This window comes from Calcarisporiella thermophila (assembly GCF_041956535.1).
Source record: "Calcarisporiella thermophila strain CBS 279.70 unplaced genomic scaffold VTP21scaffold_32, whole genome shotgun sequence".
NCBI classification, from domain to species: domain Eukaryota; kingdom Fungi; phylum Calcarisporiellomycota; class Calcarisporiellomycetes; order Calcarisporiellales; family Calcarisporiellaceae; genus Calcarisporiella; species Calcarisporiella thermophila.
Genome location: NW_027192222.1, coordinates 85110 through 104157, shown reverse-complemented (window position 1 = coordinate 104157; position 19048 = coordinate 85110). Strand labels below are relative to the sequence as shown.

Sequence of the window (19048 nt, the reverse complement as noted above, 5' to 3'; positions counted from 1 at the left end):
GGCCGGGAATGAACCCACAGCCTAAGATATATATCAGAAAACAGAAATAGATTGTATTCCCAATTATGTTAATCTTGTACTAGATGAGAAGTGGCGAATATCAGGAGCTGGACTGGAAGCTGGAGTTAGGACAAGTTAGAGTATCGGGGATTGTCGAATTAGGAAAAGAGTAGCGTAGTTCAGAAAGAGCGAGCGAATTTCTCATGAACAGCGATGGGTATCAAGAAACTAAAGATGCAAGTTTGGGCTATAACAAGGTGGAGTAAAAAATTCGATATGAGAAGTTACGTTTGATCAAGAATGTATTAACATTGAGGTTAGGTTAGAGTTTATAGAACATAGGAAAATAAGCGATAATGTGTCAGTTGAACACATTGTAAATCCCCTATCCTCTGTAAGTCGGGAGCTCATTCGCTAATCTCATGTTCGATAGCCAAGCACAGGAGGTGGAGCCAGATTGAAAAATCAAAAACAAAATTAATTAAAACGCTTCTTAACAATATGGTGCACGTGCGGGGTAGAAAATTTTTTGTTCGACAGGCAGAGCCGGTATTTATAGCCTTAGCTTATTCTTTTCGATGGACTGTTTTTCTGTCGCGTCACTTAAGCAATTCCTCGCTAACTCCATTCAATATAACCGCCTCTCTTGACTCCAGCGCCCCTACCACCATGGACAACTATCGGGTAAGGCAAAAGGAATACGACTCTCAAGTAGCTAAACAGCAATTCCAGAGCCAGCCCGCCCCGCTCAGCACCTCTTACATGAATGAGCTAGCCAAGCGCGTTGAAGAGTATCGTCATTCTAAGCAACCAGAGCCCCATCAACATGAACAAGGACATGAAAAGGAAATTGGAACCGAAGCCACAGAATACATCAGTCACTCTGATGAACCCAAGCATGAACATTCTAGCTTCTTTAAAAATCCGCGTCAATTCTTTATGGAACATATTCCAAAGTCAGTGCGTGACTATTTCCACGTTCTCTTCGAGCTCGAACGCGTATCTGTGGATGATATCGGAGATCCTTTACTGCACCCTGAAGTAAGGCAAAAGGCACACGTTAGACGAGGGAATAAGCTGTGTGCGGCTGAGGCTGAGTTCTTGAGGAAAAGACTTCAACACGTAAGGAAGGCATTTGCTAAGTACATTGATGTGAGCGAAGAGGAGGTCTCCGAGGAAGATTTACCTGTTATTGCGTTCGGAGGAAGGTTGCATAAACTTACGCAAATTTGACACTATCAGGTGACTGAGCTTGGATTCCCTTTTATCCCTGGCTATATAGTGGAGGTGGATATCGCGCCATGATAACTTCAGCAGCCTACCTGATGGCAATGAAAAAGTCAGGTCTACTCGATTTATGCTCTTATCTATCTGGTGTCTCTGGTAGCTTTCTGAATTTGAACTGATAGTTTATCGTCGAAATGACACTATCTTCTACCTAGGATCAACATGGGCCCTTGCATGTTACTATACCGTTGCAGAGGGGGATCCCGTTGAACTCATTGAACACATTAAACGACGTTGTCACCTGCACCCAGCTGCACCAGCAGCGCTTTTTGAAGTGCTTCTCACTCAAGGCGCGGCGCAACTAATGCTTGGAGGGCTTGAAGTTAAGAAGCTCTTGAATGTGCCGGTAGTCAGCATGGACATGTATGGTGCGCTTATTGGGGGACGGCTAATGCTCACTCGGCAAAAGCGATTAATTCCAAGCCATTGGAAGCTTTCTAATCAACGAAAACTTTTTGGTATGCTTGAAATAGAGATTGATTTAAAAATAATTGAACTTGACGGAACTAATTATTTTGACAGAGGATGGATCGCATCCCCTACCGATATATACGGCGGTGCGACATGAGCGACCTTGGAAGTATTGGGTCGATCCACATGCACCATTCGGGGTAGGCCAGCCCGCAAATCGCAAGGAAGAAATGGAGGCAGAGGACGCATGGTTTCAATGGTTCGAATTCACACCATATGAAATTGGGTGCGATGAGCTGCAGGCCTGGATTCCCACTTGGGGATGGGGACGACATTTTGTGCAGGGCGAGAGCACAGAGCTGCTCCCAGAGCAAGACATCGGGGCCATGATGGGGGCATGGGGCAGTGCTCCTGCTGCACCTTTGAGTGCTTATATTGGGACGTTACAGCGCAATTTACCCGAGGGCTTCTTCGGGAATATCCTTAGGAAAGTCGCGGATGAGGTTGCGGAAGCCTGGGGCGAAGATGGAGTGGAGATATTTGAATCACATCATCCAATTACTCCACCCAGCAATCCCAACCCGCTCTTCCAGATCGACCCTCCTCCAAATCCACCCGGTATATACACAACTCAGCTTATCCAGCTACTGGATGCGGGTTTCGACAATAATTTGCCACTATATCCAATGACACATCCGGCGAGACCAGTAGACGTGGTGCTCGCAGTGGATGCGAGCAGTGATGTGGAATGCGGTGACTTCTTGGAACGCTACGTCAGTTTCAGCACAAGAAAAGGGATTAAATGGACAAAGCTGGATGAACACGGAAACCCTATTCTCGACATTCCTCAAAACACTACTACATCACATACGGCTGAGTCAAAGTCTGAAAGTACCGAGGCTCAGGCTGGAGCCCAGCATGATCCAGATTATTGGGATATCCGTCCAGTTTTCGACCGTACACCTGATATGGTCGCACGGCGTTTCACAGGTCGGTATTGTGAAGTCTACTATGGACAAGCCATTAATCCTCCCCTTCGCGGAAACACGCCAAATTTGGGAGAACACAACGTTCCTCAAGCAACGAACGATTTTCATTTACTGTATATGGCTCTCTATCCAAATAAGGTTGACTCGACGTTTGACCCTTGTAAGGCGCCTTTCTGCAGCACTGTAAGTAAGACAAGGGATCACTATAATTTGAACACATTTTAATGCATGCCATCTTTATAGTACAATCTTGTATGGACACCCGAGCAAATTGACCAACTTGTGCGTACTGCGGTAGCAAATTTCACAGAAGGAGAAGCAAGGATCAAACAGGTGTTGAAAGATGTTTGGACGAAAAAGAAAGAGGCCAGATTAAGAAAGGTGTGAGCAGATTATTAACATACACTATTCGATTTTATCGCTGCACATTATTATATAAAATATATATTCTCTTTCATACTTTAAAAATTTGTTTTTGAAGTCTTTGTTTTTATTTTATTCCACAAGTTGCTGTCTGATGTTAGAAGTCTAGTTGAATAAATTAAGAAATCAGAAATACCAATAATACGGATTATTGCCGTAACTCTAGTAACTGATGATATCCCCCACGCGACAACCAGATGGTTAACCCAGCTGTGCAAGCCAAAAGTACTACAGGTCCAGCCCATCTTAATAGCCATACTACTACGTTTGGTTGCAGCTTCTCCACAAGATTGCGAACTTGCCTCTCTGTCTCCGCCTTGCTTCCGGAATTGTCGATGATATGGTTCGCGTATCTGCATTTTTCTGAGAGAGGCATCTGTGCGCGAATACGTTGTTTCGCCTGTTGTTCTGTAGAGTTGTCGCGTGCCATCAGGCGAGAGAGCTGTAATTTTTCAGAGCTATAGAATAAATTATAAGACCGCAATGCCAAGCTGGGAGAATATCAAGGAAAAAAAAATGCAGTCAAAGAGAAGCGATAATCTCACCAGAAGACTACTACCACTGCGCTCACAAATTTGTGCATTCCGCTTTCAATAAGGAGAGGAACATCTAGCACTATTAATCTTTCCCCCACAAACCAGTACCAAAATATTTTTTTCCAAATTTCTCTTCTGACATGCGGATGTGTACACTTGTTTAGCACTTTACGCTGCTCAGCATCAGCGAAAATTATAGCACCTAATTTTTCGCGATCGATGCGTCCGTCTGGATGAAGTATTGATGTTCCGAAATGACGAAGGATGTCACGATATCCAGGTTGACCTGGCTCCATAATTTGATGTGCTATGAGATCTGCATCTATGACAGGAATGCTGAGAGACCGAAAAGCACGGGATACAGTGCTTTTCCCCGTGGCTATGCCGCCCGTAAGGCCGATAATCCTCATTATCGAATTCGTATCTACTTAGATAGGCTTCAATAAAAAGTACAAAGAATGTGGCTCATTTGCTTGAATGGATAGGTTTCCCATATATGGCCCTAATTCCTCAATATTTCAAATCTCATCATTTTCTTCAAAAATAGCCAACATCATATAAGAGATTCCAAAAGAATCAGACAAAAAATATATAAGGATATAAGAGTTACGATATTTGATTGGCCCAGATAAATGAATAGTATATTATACAATTCAATTATCTGGAGTGGTGCATCTTGCAGCTCCTTTTTGGAGCCGCTCTCTGATTCACAATGGAAATTTTCAGTTTAGTGATCCATCTTAAACGGAAGCAACTAGCTCAAAACGGCCAAGGAGACATCATTTTGAGAGAATTCTTCTTATGGTTTTGAACATTTATCTTCAACAATAAAGATTTATTCTAATATTTGTCTGTGGATTGTTTGTTTTACTCTTTGAATCAGCTCATTTTATCCAATAAATCAGTCGCTTCATCGTGAAGCGTGGACTGCTGACAAAATCTGCAGTCTATTCGAAGAAAACAACGATTGCAAAATTAATACAACTATTGATGAGTGCTGGATAATATAAAATCTCTAAGTTCTTTTCATTAAAAGTACTAGAAAACACAGCGATTCTATTTTACAAGGTACATTTTCTTCGAACCTTTGCTATAAAACTAAATGTTTTTCGACAATTCAAATAGAAACACTGTAATTATTGAGAAAATTTAGTATCATCCAACCACTTCAAATACCTTTTTCCAATTTCTAATATTTTTCAGTTTTGATTTCAGGCTGTACGTTCCAGCACCTCCTTTGAAAATATTGTTGGTTTTAACTCCTCTAATGCATCCATGAATTGGCAAGCAAGCAACTGCGACAATACACCTCTAGCTTCCGGTGATTGCAGAGTATTTAATATCTTTAAGAGCTCCTGGAAGATCTTGCGTCGTATCCGAATTTCGGGATGCATTTGAGCAATGAACTTAACACCTTCGTAAATAAGATTTGCCGTTAAGAGAAATCTCGATTTGCATCTGACTTGGGAAACAATTTTCCAGTTAAAGAATCTTATGCATTGGATTAGGCCCTGTTTAATGAAGTATAGATGTAGCATGACGCCAATCAACATGCATACAGAAATCTTAAAATACTGTTACCTTAATATACTCGTCGAATGCCTTTTCACGTAATTGTTGCATCAAATTTGTTTCCAATCTCTCGGCAGGTGCGTCTGATTTGATAAATTGTCGCCAAAGAGCACTCCATTGTAACCAAAAATCGAATGTTACTATTGGAGAGTGAATCTTTCGCAGGTCTCCTTCATTGCAGTACTGAGTTAGTTCGGTTAGTTCATTTTGTAAATACGCGGCAAGGCCAGCAAGTTTTTGTGTGATAATAACATCGGGAAGTGCCCAATCAATGTTTCTAAGTTCCGAAAGTTTAGAATATGTGGCAATCTTCAGCATGAAGTATATCTGCAATATTAGGTTAGTTAGTTGATATAATGCATATTTGTCAGCTATTCTGTCTTATTACTGTTTCAAACTTATACGACTCGCTATCTCTCGTTGTCACGGTAGGTTTGGGGGATGATTTGATAGTATCCATGCTTATTAAAGGCGGCATGTCAAATTCAAATACATATTCCAATTCACGCATGCAAATTTCACTCCTTTGAATTATTTGATTACATGATGTCAATGAATATATATCATGGGTAAAAGACTAGATCTTTTTACCAGATCCTTCTTTGAAACTCTATCTGTATAAAATCCTTCTCTGTAGCATTGTCCTTGTCCATCTGGAGTGAGAGTGCCATGTGTGCAGCCTGTGAGTAGAATGCATATGCATCCTTATAGCGATAAAGATATTGCAGACAAATATTCATATTTAGAAAGGCAAGAACAATCTGTGGAGATGGAGTATCAAATACGTCTGCCAATGACTCTTTTGCCCGTGCAAACAGACCCCCTACAGCCGCTTGGAGCTTACTACTAAATGATATCTCCGGATGTGATAGTAATAAATGGACTGCTGCACTTGCGACAGCAGTGTGAACAAGTGCAGGCTCGAGTTCGTAGCAATAATAGCTCTTAAGAAAAGTTTCACTGTCTGGGTGTATAGAGTCTACACAACAAGCACTCAAATAGACATGGAATAGTTGATCGATGAGCAGCTTGTCTTTGGAAATGTAAGATCTTGTCGGCCATCTGACGATTTTATCTTCAATTGGTTTTGGGAATATAAGAATCTTAAAGTAAGAGCAGTAATCTGTATGCTCTCTGTTGGTAGCTTTAGTGTAGATTGGAGGTCGAAAAAGGTTATCAGGTAATAAGATACCATCGAAGAGGTACTGAGCACTGAGAAGATTATGTAGATCAGTATATGAATTCAGTTTGAGTTGAAAGTGCAATGCATCTGAAGCCAAGAGTGGTTGCAGATGGTTTTCTGTTTCATCTGCATTATTGTCTGCTGAAGTAGAGTATACAGTATTCATTGGCGCCGCTAGCAATTGGCGGGTATACATGATAGAAAAGATTGCTGTTGGAATGAAGGAATCAAAAATATCTAAAATCTCTTCCTAGCTTAATTGATGATCGATGAAATAATGTCGAAAGCTGTGTATCATATTTAAAGCCTCGATTGATATTAGGAATAAACCATCTCTCATTGATATAGAATTTTAGATTAGGTTTATATTGCGATGATCCGACCAAAATGCATTTATCAATTCAACATTCAACTTTCGTATACAAGGTACACTGGATTTGCACCTCTGTGGATGATAAAATATTAGACAATTAGAATAAATCTTGTATACCCTCGAACAAACTATACATTAACTAATGCAAATAGCATATTCATTAGGAGGTAGAATAAGAATTAGGAGGGTTCTCCCAATTATTTCTTGGAATATTATTTCCAACGATTGACCGAAAAATCAACAGTACTTGCTTAGAAATGTTTTATTCAAGTTTTCCTATGAACCGAATCATTTACCGGAATTATTGTATACAAAGTCATATCCAGGAATGGCATCTTTGGTCGCGATTGCTTTCAAGAAAGATCGCATTGAAGTAGGATCACGTTGTTCAAGTGAAAGGAAATAAGCGATTAGTCCGGCAACCTGCGAAGAAGCTGCGGATGTGCCAGATATAGTTTGTGTGCGGTTCTTAGACCAGGTCGAGGTTATGTACATTCCTGGCGCAAATATATCCACACAACTACCATAATTACTAAATGAAGCCTTTCTATCAAGCTCATCGGTGGCGCCAACGCAAATGACTTTTTCAGCACGGGCTGGGGAGTAGTTACATGCGTCTGAATTATGATTTCCAGCAGGAACTGCAAAGTGCAGACCGCTTTCAACCGCCTTCAAGCCAATGTTATTATGAATACAGTTTTGTAATGTTAAAATTGTGTTTTATCTATATACCTTGTTAACGGCATCATCAATGGACCTAGAAATGCCTCCTACTAAAGGCATGCTTGCAACTGATTTTCCGGGATTGTTCTTTTTAGCATGATTTGCTGCCCAATTGATGGCCCCAACAACATCGCTAAGATCAAACAATGATATTTGTGTTAGTATGTGTTTAAACATATCACTTGGTGATATGTAGATTACACAATGATCCCTAGGCCGCTTCCATTGATGACTTTCACGGAAATAAGTTTGGCTTTTTTGGCTACAATCAATAGATATATGCGTTGGGATAACAACTCACCCTGTTCAGCCCTACAAGTACTTACCAACTCCATACGTTTTACTGCCAATCACACCAGCCGAATGAGAGCCGTGACCTGATTTATAACAAAATCATTAACTGCCTAAGGATATATACACTTATCATTCCTACCAAGGGTATCATTATCCCCATCTTGGGCAAAATTTGCGCCCAAGCTTGCTCTACCTTCAAACTCGGGGTTATCGATATCAATTCCGGAGTCAAGAATATATGCTGTCGTTCCTTCGCCAGCTTTAGGATCATATATATATCCACCACTAGTATCATTTCTGTTACGGTGTGAGATACGCACCAAGTTCCAGGGGGTTGTAGTTGGATTTACTGTCTCGATGATGGATATGATCCCATCGGGTTCAACATATTTTACCTACGTGCAGAAAAATCGATTAGAGCTTGCCGAGCAGAGCTCTGCGTCATAATCAGATTACCGCTGGGTTTTGTCGGATTTTTCTCAGAGTTTCCGTGTTGAATTTACCAGAATACCCTTTGAACCCACCAAAATCATAGAGCTGCTTCACTCCATTCTTGACACTTTGATCCGTGATTTCCATGTCGTGATCTTCTTTATACACCACAATATAGCTGTCTTGAATGACTTTGATGCCCTTATTGGCTGGAAGTAGAGGAGCTAGTACTTCCGAATCTTTATTGTGAGGAGCCAACGCATAAGCCGCTAATGAAGTAACTACACTGAAGACGAGGGCTTTAATGAACATTTTTATATTTTAAAAAAGAGTAGATAGAGTGACAATTTAAATAATAGCACAATATATATGCGTTAATTAGAGACTTCTTTTAGCAAATATATAATTGTGGCTATTTTCTTCCCTCAGGAGTACTTTATAAAATTACCGTAATGATTATATGAAAAGACGGTGATCTAGCAGATTTTCAGGGGTTATCAGATAATTGCTGACTAACCATGTAACAGTATTTAGAAAGGAACATCAAATAATGGGTAAGGCATGAATTACACAGATTGCTTTAAGATTATTAGATGAGTTACGAACATATTGAGACTTATCTAATTTCTAGCTCAGGCATAATTGATGTATGGTATAAATAGATAATTCGATCTTAGAGAAGTTTTCCATCTGCGTGCAGAACTAGTTGTTATTAAAACTCTGAAACCAAGCTTGCAGCAGTATTCCGCTCAAAACAGCAGGAAGTAGTGTAAATTTTCATCCTTTTTAACAATTTCTTACTAGCTTTTAGTTGTTAAACTCCTATCTTGTCACAGAGATGTCAGTAATAAAAGGTATTAAGTAAGATGATGGTGGTTGAACTCGGCAATAAAAATATTATGCAGAAAATAAAAAACAAAAATATCAATGTTTTCGTCCGGATTCGAACCGGAGACCGTCTGTGTGTTAGACAGACGTGATAACCAACTACACCACGAAAACTCCTACTTTGATTTTTGATGAAAGAAAATAATCTTTTGATAAGGAGAATTATTTAAGCAGTCACGCTTGCGTCGCGGTATTATTAAGAGAAAACGCGATAAGAAAATGGCTAGTGTTCCCCCTGATATCCATCCATCCTACGCGGATGCTCTACACGTAGCAAGCACCCGGAAAACCAAAGACCCAGTCGAGAGACTGACTCTGGAGAATGTCAACACAAGCCCGCCTAGATCTTCTTTCAAAAACTCGGTCACTTTCAAGTTTTCGCGTTTTGAGTTCTCATCCCAAGAAGCAGTGAAGCTAATATATGAGAAGTATCAAAAGCAAGTGGCAGCCATCAAGATCCTTGGACATTCCAAGACCAACATTCTCGCATTCCGGAATGAGGTAAATATTCAAGAGGTAATCAAATAATGATCGGAAAGTCCCCTGTTACAAGACTCTCTCCACATCCCAGAGAGTGTTAAACGTTAGAATTAACGATCTCCCTGGTCAGGAAGAGGAATCCCTCAGGGGAAAATTGGAAGCAGCCTTGTCCAAGTATGCTCGAGTCATTCAGATCGACTTCCAATACTATGGCAACACGGGGTGGTTACAAGAATACTGCTACGCCATACTTGAACCGAACCCTGAAACCACGGAACCTTTAGAAAACCTTCTACCTCGCCAGCTATCCATCGATGAGGACAAGATAATCCTTTCTTGGAGAGGATCTACTCCAGTGTGTAATTACTGTAAGACTCCTGGTCACATACGAACAGAATGCCCAAAGAAGAATAAACAGCACCAAGGAAATAAGCCCGTGCAAACACTCATCCCGCTCATTGGTGAAACCACGCCAGATAGAATGAATACGGATGGTGAGACCGAGCAATCAGAGAAGAAACAAGAAAATACCATTAAAATATCCAGTACCCCACAGACTCCTAATACCAAATCTCTAGAATCCAAAGTGTTCAGCGAAATATCCGGATTTGAACCATCCAGCGTGCCTGCCAAGAGGAGCCCCGAAATCAAGACGGTGAACCTGCAAGAATTCCTAGCCTCCCAAAAGAATCTGAAGTTCGACTTCAGTCCTACTAAATCACCCACGCGCATCAATCATCCAACACGGAAAACTATCACTAAGCCAAAAAGCCCCTCAAAGACCAAGAGCCCCCCTAAAACTAAGGTAAAAACGACCAGAAGTCCCAACGGAACATGAGCTTAGATATATATTGCAGCGACAGTAAATGTCACTCTCTTTCAGCACCTTTGCTTTCTGCTTATCAAACGATATGCGAGAGTAAAGAAAAATTTTCTATCTATATTTTACTATCTTACATACTCAACCATTCAAATCAACCAACTCTAACAATCTATCTACTTTCTTCTCACTTGTAAACCACTTTAAGGTAGGCTGGGGGCAGTACCCAGGTGATTTTGACGTAGAAGTTACCCTACCGTTTTAACTGTACAGGATATTTTTCAATAAAGGTCCTTTGTTAAAAAAAAACGCGGTATTGTTAAGTTGTGCAAGATAGGCCAGGAACATTACCTGGGTGCTTTTGACGTAGAAGCTACCCTACCTTTTTAACAGGATAGGATACTTTTCAATAAAGGTCCTTTGTTATAAAAAAGGCATTCTTAAGTTGGAAAACTAGAACTAACCAAAGGATACAGATTCCCCTTACTGTAGATGAGGTACTACCCACTTCTTCTCCTAGTTCCCAATTTCCCCTAGTACCTTAGATCCCAAGTAACCCAGTTTCCCTAGTAACCCTGAAACACATAAACTCAATCAATATGAACCCCATGGACATGGAAGTGACACCCGACGCATACCCTGCGCAGTTGTACAGATACATCATGCAGCTTAATGAAGCGTACAATTCACTTGAAGCCAAAGTCGAGGAAAACAAGAAGTCTACTCCAACTCCACCCCCTGCCCTTGAACCAAAGTCAACACCCCAACCCGGTAAACCCGTCTATTTCCACGGTAACTATGAGGAAGACGTGGATTCGTGGATCGCGTCGATATGAAGATTCTTGCAGCTGTATAAGCTACCTCCCCAGGACGAACTCCTTTATGTAATTTCGTATCTGAGAGGAAATGCACTGGCCTGGTGGAATACATATGAGAGACGAGCCAAGTCCAACCAAGGACTCATGCCAACCAATTTTGACCACCTCGCCCAGTTGTTCCACACGCATTTTAAACCTATTGGCTCCGAAGTCATCGCACGCGAACGACTTGACAGGCTTCGCCAAACTGGATCCGTCCGGGAGTACGCGTACACATTCCAGACCATAATCAACAATATCCCGGATATGACCAACTCGGAGACACTCCACTGTTTCATCAGAGGACTGAAACCTAACACTCAAGCAGATGTCAAGATCCGCCAACCCAAATCCCTTAAGGAAGCAATTAACTTCACAAACGTTTTTGACCAAGTAAAATACCCAAGCTTCCATAGAAACACAAGCCCCAGCCCAATGCGTCAACCAACAAGCCACATGCCATTCGACCATGCCATTCCTCTGGAGATAGACGGCGTTCAGACACAACGGTTGAAGAAACTAGCCCCAGGGGAACGGAACCTACTTATCCAAATGGGAGAATGCCTTCGCTGCAGAAAGACGGGTCACTTCGCCAGAAACTGCCCATGGAATACACCTATTGCCGGATATATACCAACCATGCACCCCTGCGTTACCTCAACACACAGCCCACCCTGACGGGGAGGCAAGCACGATGGATGCAAACCCTCCAGAGCTACAACTATGAGATAATTTATCAGCCCGGTAAAAGCAATGTTGTAGCCGATGCACTGTCCAGGAGGCCAGACCTCATGCTTAGCGCGATATCCACCTCGCAATCCCTGAAAAATTCTTGACGGAAATCAAATCCAAGTATACTAATGATCCTATATTTAACGACTTAGTGAAACAACTGGGAGACCCCGACTTGCCGGTACCGCGAGAGCTGAATCATCTGATCAAATACTACGAGCTGCGGAATGGATTACTCCTCTACGGAGATGAGAAAGAAGATAAAAATCGCCTTTATATTCCAGAAGATCCGGGGATTCGAACAAAGCTGCTCCAGGAAAACCATGATCTTGCAATAGCTGGACATTTGGGAGTGGAGAGGACTTATGAACGTGTGCAACGCAATTTCTATTGGCCACGAATGGTCGAGAGTGTCAAGAAGTACATAAGAAGCTGCGACACATGCCAAAGAACAAAAGCAAACAACCGAGCTCCAATAGGCCTACTACAACCATTATCTACACCATCCCAGCGCTGGCAACAAATCTCTATGGACCTAATAACCCACCTACCAAAATCCAAAAAGGGTCACGATGCAATTATAGTATTCGTAGACAGACTATCCAAGATGGCTCACTTCGTCGCCACAAATACCACCTCCAACGCAGTCACCATTGCCAAAATATTCTTCGAGGTCATCTTCAGGCTCCATGGCATTCCGCAAACTATTATATCAGACCACGACCCTAGGTTCATCAGCAACCTTTGGAAGTCGGTGCATCAACTCCTGGGAACGAAACTGGCTCTGTCATCAGGTGAGTCAATTTATTTTCATTGATCACTAACAAAAATAATCTTGTATATATGTTAATTTTCAGCGGGAGAACTCAGTCAACTTAATGAAGCAGGAGCTGCTATGAATATTTTGATGGGTTTTTTGAGTGCTGAAAAAGCTAAACTTAAGACAATCAAAGTCGAAAAGTCTCTTAGTCAGCTCATATCTCGATATTTTGGCATCAATGAAGAGCAAAATCAGAATCTATCTCTGTATGACTGTATTGTTAAGTACATCTACAAGGATCCGTTTAAAACTCTAGAAATGGTTTTTAATGTTATTCTTAATGCACAGTTTGAGTGAGTTAAACTCTGTCTCTATCGATACCTCAAAATGATTACTTTGCTCTAACTATACCTTAATTGTTGTAAATATCCGGTTCCCGTTGCCGTCGATGAATGGAATGCTAGGTGCTCTCTCCAAAATATGAGCAACCAAGTGTTGAAACTTTTCACCAAAAACAGACTGGTATGTCTCGCATAATGCATTCATCTCGATTATTACTACTGTTTTATGAATGTATCTGCTTCTAGCAGTCGGGCTTTTGGCTCTATGCCATTTCCTCTTCTTTCGATCTATATGAAGAATTTTGGAACGCCGATGCACAGACGATTATGATTGACATTCTACCCTATGACAAAGATGAATTCAGCTCCATCTTGAAATGCCAACAGAATTTTAAGCGACTTCCCGAAGGTACAGTTTAACTTCGGACAGTGTCTGTTGAATTTAATTCACTTCATGTTTAACTATTTATTAGTTATTGATGCCAACCAGATTCGATATCATTCAGGACTTATTCCGCGGATGATATTTTTTTGGTGTGAGGCTTGGTATACACAACTGGACATTTCTCTCAGTAAAATTCGCGACAACACCGGTGGATTTTACGATCGAGCTACCCAGTTATACAAGAGCAAAATCAGGGAAACCTTTGACCGTGCAGAAAAAATGGACCCCTTTGAACAGCGAAAGATCCATGACTACGCGGTAGCAGTTGCTACAAATATGTCGCTGTGGGAGCCACCGTTGCAATGGAAAATAAGTGGTTTGTTTGTCCCTAAATCACGGGCAGGAGTATGGGTATATATCTGTCCGCCCGTGATCAGGGCTTTTGTCCAGTATATGGCGCAATCGTATTAGCCATCTATTAATTTGTTGGTAGATTCAATGTTATCTTTTTTGTGTGTGTATGTTTACAAACGCTAACTTAAATGATTTAACGTCAGTTAGCAGACCCATCTTTCAAATGGCGAGCATTCGGGCTTCTGATTACCTTGACCTTCAGGCCACATAAGCGCATTGATATCCGCTTCAATGGCAGGACCCTCACGGGAAAGCCACAAAGGAAAACTTGGAATATTACCCTCATCCAAACAATCGAACAAATTTCGACGCTGCATGCTGTATCTGCTTTGGAACCGGGCACTCTAATAATTCTGAAAAAGGGACACTCAGTTGCAGATCTATTAGCATATTCAATGGACTGCGAACTATACTTTATTCAAATTTCTTTGTCGCCATACAACGAACACTGGTCCAAGGTTACTGATCTCAAAAAACGAATTATCAAGAAACCGAAGGATACATATACGATGAATAATATGTCGATTATCAAATATTACATGTCTCTTTGTCTGACCAAAGAGAACACTCCGCGGTTTCCAAATGCCGCAGCTCTGAAGCTCGAACTCGAGAAGACTCTGCCTGAAGGTGTCCATTATGTATATATCACAACAAGCAATACTATGATGTCAGAAAGGAGTCTATTCTGCGGACATCCAGTTACCCTTGTATCGCGTGCAGATCTCCCTCTCCTGATGGGCTCGAATTGGGCAGTATATGAAAATGAGCTCTGATTTTTTAGACTTTCATGGGCCCTCTGGTGCACTTCAAGAATTACAAGCTACAATGGCTTGCGAAAACTTGCAGATAGTAATGCGCAAGGGAATGAGCGAAGTAATGATATGTAGGCGAATATCATAGAGCTGTAAGAAAAAAATAGATGCAATAATACAAAGACCGGGACTTTATGTATTATCCTACTTTTCCAGGAGGACAACGGGGGATGGTGCAGTAGAACTGACTTAGCACTCTCATTTAATTATCACTGCAAGAAAAAAATTCAGACAAGACACAAGAAAATTCTTGAACACAAAATCGTTCAAGATGGTAGCTTTTTAATATATTTTGCTCGAGATCTGTTTTCTGTTGCAATAGGCTCTCTTCTCGCGCTATCCAATTATCAATGCCAATTTGCATAAAAGCTTGATTTGTAAGATGAAGACATAGTAGCATTCAAGTCCCTCCAACAATTTTTCTCTTTTTACATGTATGTTTCAAACTTTTATCATATTTGAAAAAAGAATACCATTTTAACATATTACATATATAAATACCGTATATAAGAAAATTAATTGACGTACAAAGTGTTGTGTCGGATTAATAGCTAATAAGATTCCATCCTAGCGATTCCTTAGCTAACCCTAAGCTTTTGATCGTTCCTTCCCAACACTTCATGTGACAAAAGCTATTTGCGACTCTTGGACTTCCAAAATTTGCTTGTCTTACAAAAAGCCTTCATTAGGAGAATTTGCTAAAGCTGTTGTTTATCGAAAGTTTCCAAAAACTATATGATTGGGTCCAAAACTGGGACACTTGGATAAGTTATTGAATCCATGTTTTTTCTCATTTTTTCGTCTTATATCTCCAAATATACTGTTGACTAAAGATGACCTTCTTTTTACCGCACGTATCTGGATAGATTTCTCCAAAATATCAGAAATTATAAATATCTTTACATGTTTTTACATGCTATTTATATCTCAAGCTCTTTGTGATTGTCCATATCATCTATATATTAATATATAAATACAACACGCATACAGAAAGAGAAAATCTAGGTTTCGTTCGCTTGAATGAAGAGTTAAGTAGTTGGGAATGCGCAGAAGTCGCTATTAAGAGTGAAAAAATAGGAGAGAGCCCCAATTGGCCACATTAGCATGGAGAAATTGTAGACAGCATTAAAGAGCTACTTACTATATTGGGTACTCGTCGTACTCTCTTCTAGATTCGAACAAGTCTTTCATTTCCAAGAATATCCACACCTTCAACCACCATCCCGATTCAGGCAGCTCCTTCGCCATCTCGTATGCACCCCTCATATCGCTTGTCCCAAGCTTTCGCAAAATCGGGAGCGCACTCTTAAGCAAGTCCATATCTGGATTCAACCGGCGTCCAATGCCCTCCAAAAGTAGGATAGACATGACAAGGTTAATGAAGCTGCCTTCGAGACGAACATGATGATTTCGAACCATGTCCATCACTTGGTGCAACACATCCCCTATCTCGACACTGCGGAGGCGCAAGCTCGAGGGTCGGATGCTGAGCAGAAGATGCTGCATTTTCAGAGCGAAGACCTCACCATCTACCACCAGATCTGGCGTGCGACATCTTTCAATCATCAGTTTGCCGGCCCGATAGCCATCGAATTCGGCTACGGCACGGAATAGATCCAAAAAGTTACGGCGATTCTCGCCGTTGAGAACCGTGACAAGGCCCGTATCAATGAACACCAACTGAGGAACAAATCCTTCTGCCTTCACCGAACTCAACTCCCGGTGCCATTCATCTTTGCCTTGTTCAAAAGCTTTCATCAACCGCGCAACGACTTCATCTGATTGTGAATCATCCACTAAAGGCTTATGGCGCCACCGAGCCCAGTATTGCAAAGGTAAACTCCTAGCCAAGGGCTTACAGAATCGAACCAGTATGTTGCCCGGATGCAAATCGCTGTGCACGAAATTGTCCATGATGACCATGTGCAGGAAGGCATCCAGGCCCGTCTGTGCCAGTTGTGCATCAAATTCGCCTGCGCCTAGTTCTAAAAATCGCTCCAGTGGGACACCTCTCTGAAATTCCTCCACCAGCACATCGTGTGCGGGCAAAATAGGTTGAGGAAACTTGACTCGCTCTCTGTCTTTGAAGTGAGATATAAATGTTTCAAGATTCGAAGCCTCGACCCGAAGATCAAGCTGGCTCATCATGGTCTGGCTAAATTCTCTCACTTGATCTGGTAACGAGAGCCAAGACATGGTTGGAAAGATGTTGATGAAGCATGCTACGGTTTCAAGTATGGTGAGATCTCTTCGAATTGATGTTGCAGCATTGGGGTGGAGAACTTTGATCGCACAGACAACGCAATCAGGATTGGAGGGATCAGACAAGAGTTGGGTGTTGAGTTTTAGCTTCGCTTTATGGACCTAGGGTTTGAAGGTTGGAAGAGTTCAGTAAATGACACGCTAGATTTTGAAAAAACAATGCTATAAACCTGAGCAATGGCTCCGACGCCCAGGGGGACTTCTTCAAACTCGCAAAATATCTCCTCCAGTGGCATGTTAAATGCCGCCTCTACTGAGCGACGGGTCCAGTAAAAGGGATGTGGGATGCCTTGGGAGTGTAGGCGGCCAACGGTCCGGCAGAATCCGACAGGAAAAAGGTCGGTGCGCGAAGCTGCCCACTGAGCCAACTAACAAATGACAAATGAAATGTGAGCTGCCAATACAACCGAATATAATGTGAATTTGTTTATTTAACCTTGATGAATGTTGGGCCAGCTCGTTCCATTTGCGCTGCCAACAGCCGATACCACCAAATTGCGCCCTTTCTTGCTCCATCCAACTCAGGAATTCTCTCCCCAACCAACAGCATCGGGCTGCAAAAAATAACTGGGAAAAATATTCGAACCAAATCCAAAAACCTTAAAATGATTATAATTGGCTCTGCAAGACGCCGAAGGAAACTAAGAAATTGAAGAAACCATGCATAATGGGATTTTTGAGGATTAGAGAGAGATGACAGAGTGGAGTCGGCAATCGATGGTTGGACGGGAAGAACTTTTGGTGTTTGATGTTGCAAAAACGGGAAAGAGAGCAATGATAGACGCCTTGTGCAGGTCATTAATGGTAGGGGAGTGACTAGGCGTCTTGGTGGCGAAAAGCTTGCATTTCTAAAAAAATTAGGACATGGGTATCGGGTAGAGTGAGTCATTCTAAGGGTATGCCGAGGTAACGGCCGTGTAGCGGCATGACGGAGCACTTGTAAGCCTCCATAGTGAATTCTGATCATGATAAATATTGAATTACAGATCTCTTAATAATCGAAAGAGAGGAGCGGCAGAAGAGGGATAAACTTTTTTAGGTTCTGTGACGGGAGAATTGTGACTAGGAAAAAAGTGAGCAGTTGTGAATTAATCCAAGGGATCGGAAAATTCAGGCAAAACCTGGCTTAATAATTGCACAGTACAAAAATTCTATAGTTTATTGATGGGCAGCAACAAATTCCTTCTGCATCCTATGCACACTCTCCTTGAAAGTCTGAACTTCCTCCCAGCAGTCAAGAGGCCGTGTTTTATTATTGCTAGTTCAAAAATCCGTTAAATCATGGCTTGAACTCACATCTAGCAAAAGACATATACTCACAGATAACATGCAATGACCGCTTCTTGCCGTTCCTTCACCTCTCTAGGGATTTCTCTTTGTTCATATCTGTACACCAAGGATATATGCATTATTCATTGGCCTCCATTTACTCATAAAAAAACTCACATAATAAAGAGATTTGGATACTTACTTTTTGGTTTTTTCAATCATTGCCTCGATGTCTCGTTCAGTAACTACTGCATTTCCGAGGTGCGTTGAATTTTTTTGCTCTAACTCACGAGCTGATTGTTCACGTAGCTCCTCTTGTTGCTCATGCAAGCGCTTGAGCTCTTCTTGAACACGCGCCCGAACTTGTCGCTCAATATCTTCACGAGATGCGGAAACATTCTAAACACAACGGAGATTAACCATTTTTATAATGCATAGTATTTTATGGGAACTGCTAAGCTCTCTTACACCACGCTCTGCCTCGAGCTGATGGACTAAATCAGCCGAAAACTAATCGACAAAATGGATGGAATGTTGGATATAAATCTACATGAAGATTATGAGGACATAGAAATAGATACCCGAATCGGAACATCGGAATTGTAGAAGATGAGCGTCTCGGGCTTTGACTCTCCGGATCCCATGACCTTTCGTTTTTAATCTGATCTTTTCTTACAATAGATCAGTGCACTATTTGTGAATTTGAGAAATTCTCTTATAAAGAGGATATTCCATATTAGGAAGATTAGAATCATCCTTGTGAATATAGATTCATAGGGTGAATCTGGAATAAAACTTGAACTTT

The 19048-nt window shown here is 41.4% G+C and overlaps 8 protein-coding genes and 1 non-coding gene across 9 annotated transcripts; 3 read left to right on the top strand and 6 right to left on the bottom strand.

Annotated features, from left to right (window-relative positions):
• Positions 1-669: 669 nt before the first annotated feature.
• On the top strand, positions 670-3074 carry VTP21DRAFT_7711 (uncharacterized protein; the record flags this gene model as incomplete). The annotated part of the gene is made up of 5 exons (XM_069398483.1): positions 670-1208; positions 1283-1383; positions 1443-1745; positions 1810-2870; positions 2931-3074. The coding sequence occupies 5 exons, from the start codon at positions 670-672 to the stop codon at positions 3072-3074; spliced, it is 2148 nt and encodes a 715-aa protein (XP_069246280.1).
• A 184-nt stretch (positions 3075-3258) lies between these two features.
• On the bottom strand, positions 3259-4056 carry VTP21DRAFT_7710 (uncharacterized protein; the record flags this gene model as incomplete). Its single annotated transcript, XM_069398482.1, has 2 exons — positions 3259-3568; positions 3656-4056. 2 exons carry the CDS (start codon positions 4054-4056, stop codon positions 3259-3261), a joined length of 711 nt encoding a protein of 236 aa, XP_069246279.1.
• Positions 4057-4857: 801 nt separating this feature from the next.
• VTP21DRAFT_7709 (uncharacterized protein) lies at positions 4858-6597 on the bottom strand (the record flags this gene model as incomplete). The annotated part of the gene is made up of 4 exons (XM_069398480.1): positions 4858-5157; positions 5228-5545; positions 5607-5742; positions 5810-6597. The coding sequence occupies 4 exons, from the start codon at positions 6595-6597 to the stop codon at positions 4858-4860; spliced, it is 1542 nt and encodes a 513-aa protein (XP_069246278.1).
• Positions 6598-7062: 465 nt separating this feature from the next.
• VTP21DRAFT_7708 (uncharacterized protein) lies at positions 7063-8535 on the bottom strand (the record flags this gene model as incomplete). Its single annotated transcript, XM_069398479.1, has 6 exons — positions 7063-7443; positions 7507-7630; positions 7699-7759; positions 7824-7874; positions 7931-8186; positions 8248-8535. The coding sequence occupies 6 exons, from the start codon at positions 8533-8535 to the stop codon at positions 7063-7065; spliced, it is 1161 nt and encodes a 386-aa protein (XP_069246277.1).
• A 616-nt stretch (positions 8536-9151) lies between these two features.
• VTP21DRAFT_t326 lies at positions 9152-9225 on the bottom strand. The gene has a single exon. It is a non-coding gene; the product is annotated as a tRNA-Val (tRNA).
• A 105-nt stretch (positions 9226-9330) lies between these two features.
• On the top strand, positions 9331-10429 carry VTP21DRAFT_7707 (uncharacterized protein; the record flags this gene model as incomplete). Its single annotated transcript, XM_069398478.1, has 2 exons — positions 9331-9612; positions 9722-10429. The coding sequence occupies 2 exons, from the start codon at positions 9331-9333 to the stop codon at positions 10427-10429; spliced, it is 990 nt and encodes a 329-aa protein (XP_069246276.1).
• A 581-nt stretch (positions 10430-11010) lies between these two features.
• On the top strand, positions 11011-14673 carry VTP21DRAFT_7706 (uncharacterized protein; the record flags this gene model as incomplete). Its single annotated transcript, XM_069398477.1, has 10 exons — positions 11011-11190; positions 11260-11763; positions 11844-12012; positions 12153-12794; positions 12858-13113; positions 13225-13282; positions 13348-13510; positions 13575-13897; positions 13958-13975; positions 14044-14673. 10 exons carry the CDS (start codon positions 11011-11013, stop codon positions 14671-14673), a joined length of 2943 nt encoding a protein of 980 aa, XP_069246275.1.
• A 1067-nt stretch (positions 14674-15740) lies between these two features.
• On the bottom strand, positions 15741-17941 carry VTP21DRAFT_7705 (uncharacterized protein; the record flags this gene model as incomplete). The annotated part of the gene is made up of 4 exons (XM_069398476.1): positions 15741-15768; positions 15854-17076; positions 17145-17342; positions 17411-17941. 4 exons carry the CDS (start codon positions 17939-17941, stop codon positions 15741-15743), a joined length of 1980 nt encoding a protein of 659 aa, XP_069246274.1.
• Positions 17942-18132: 191 nt separating this feature from the next.
• VTP21DRAFT_7704 (uncharacterized protein) lies at positions 18133-18887 on the bottom strand (the record flags this gene model as incomplete). Its single annotated transcript, XM_069398475.1, has 5 exons — positions 18133-18232; positions 18295-18360; positions 18446-18642; positions 18712-18753; positions 18825-18887. 5 exons carry the CDS (start codon positions 18885-18887, stop codon positions 18133-18135), a joined length of 468 nt encoding a protein of 155 aa, XP_069246273.1.
• Positions 18888-19048: the final 161 nt, after the last annotated feature.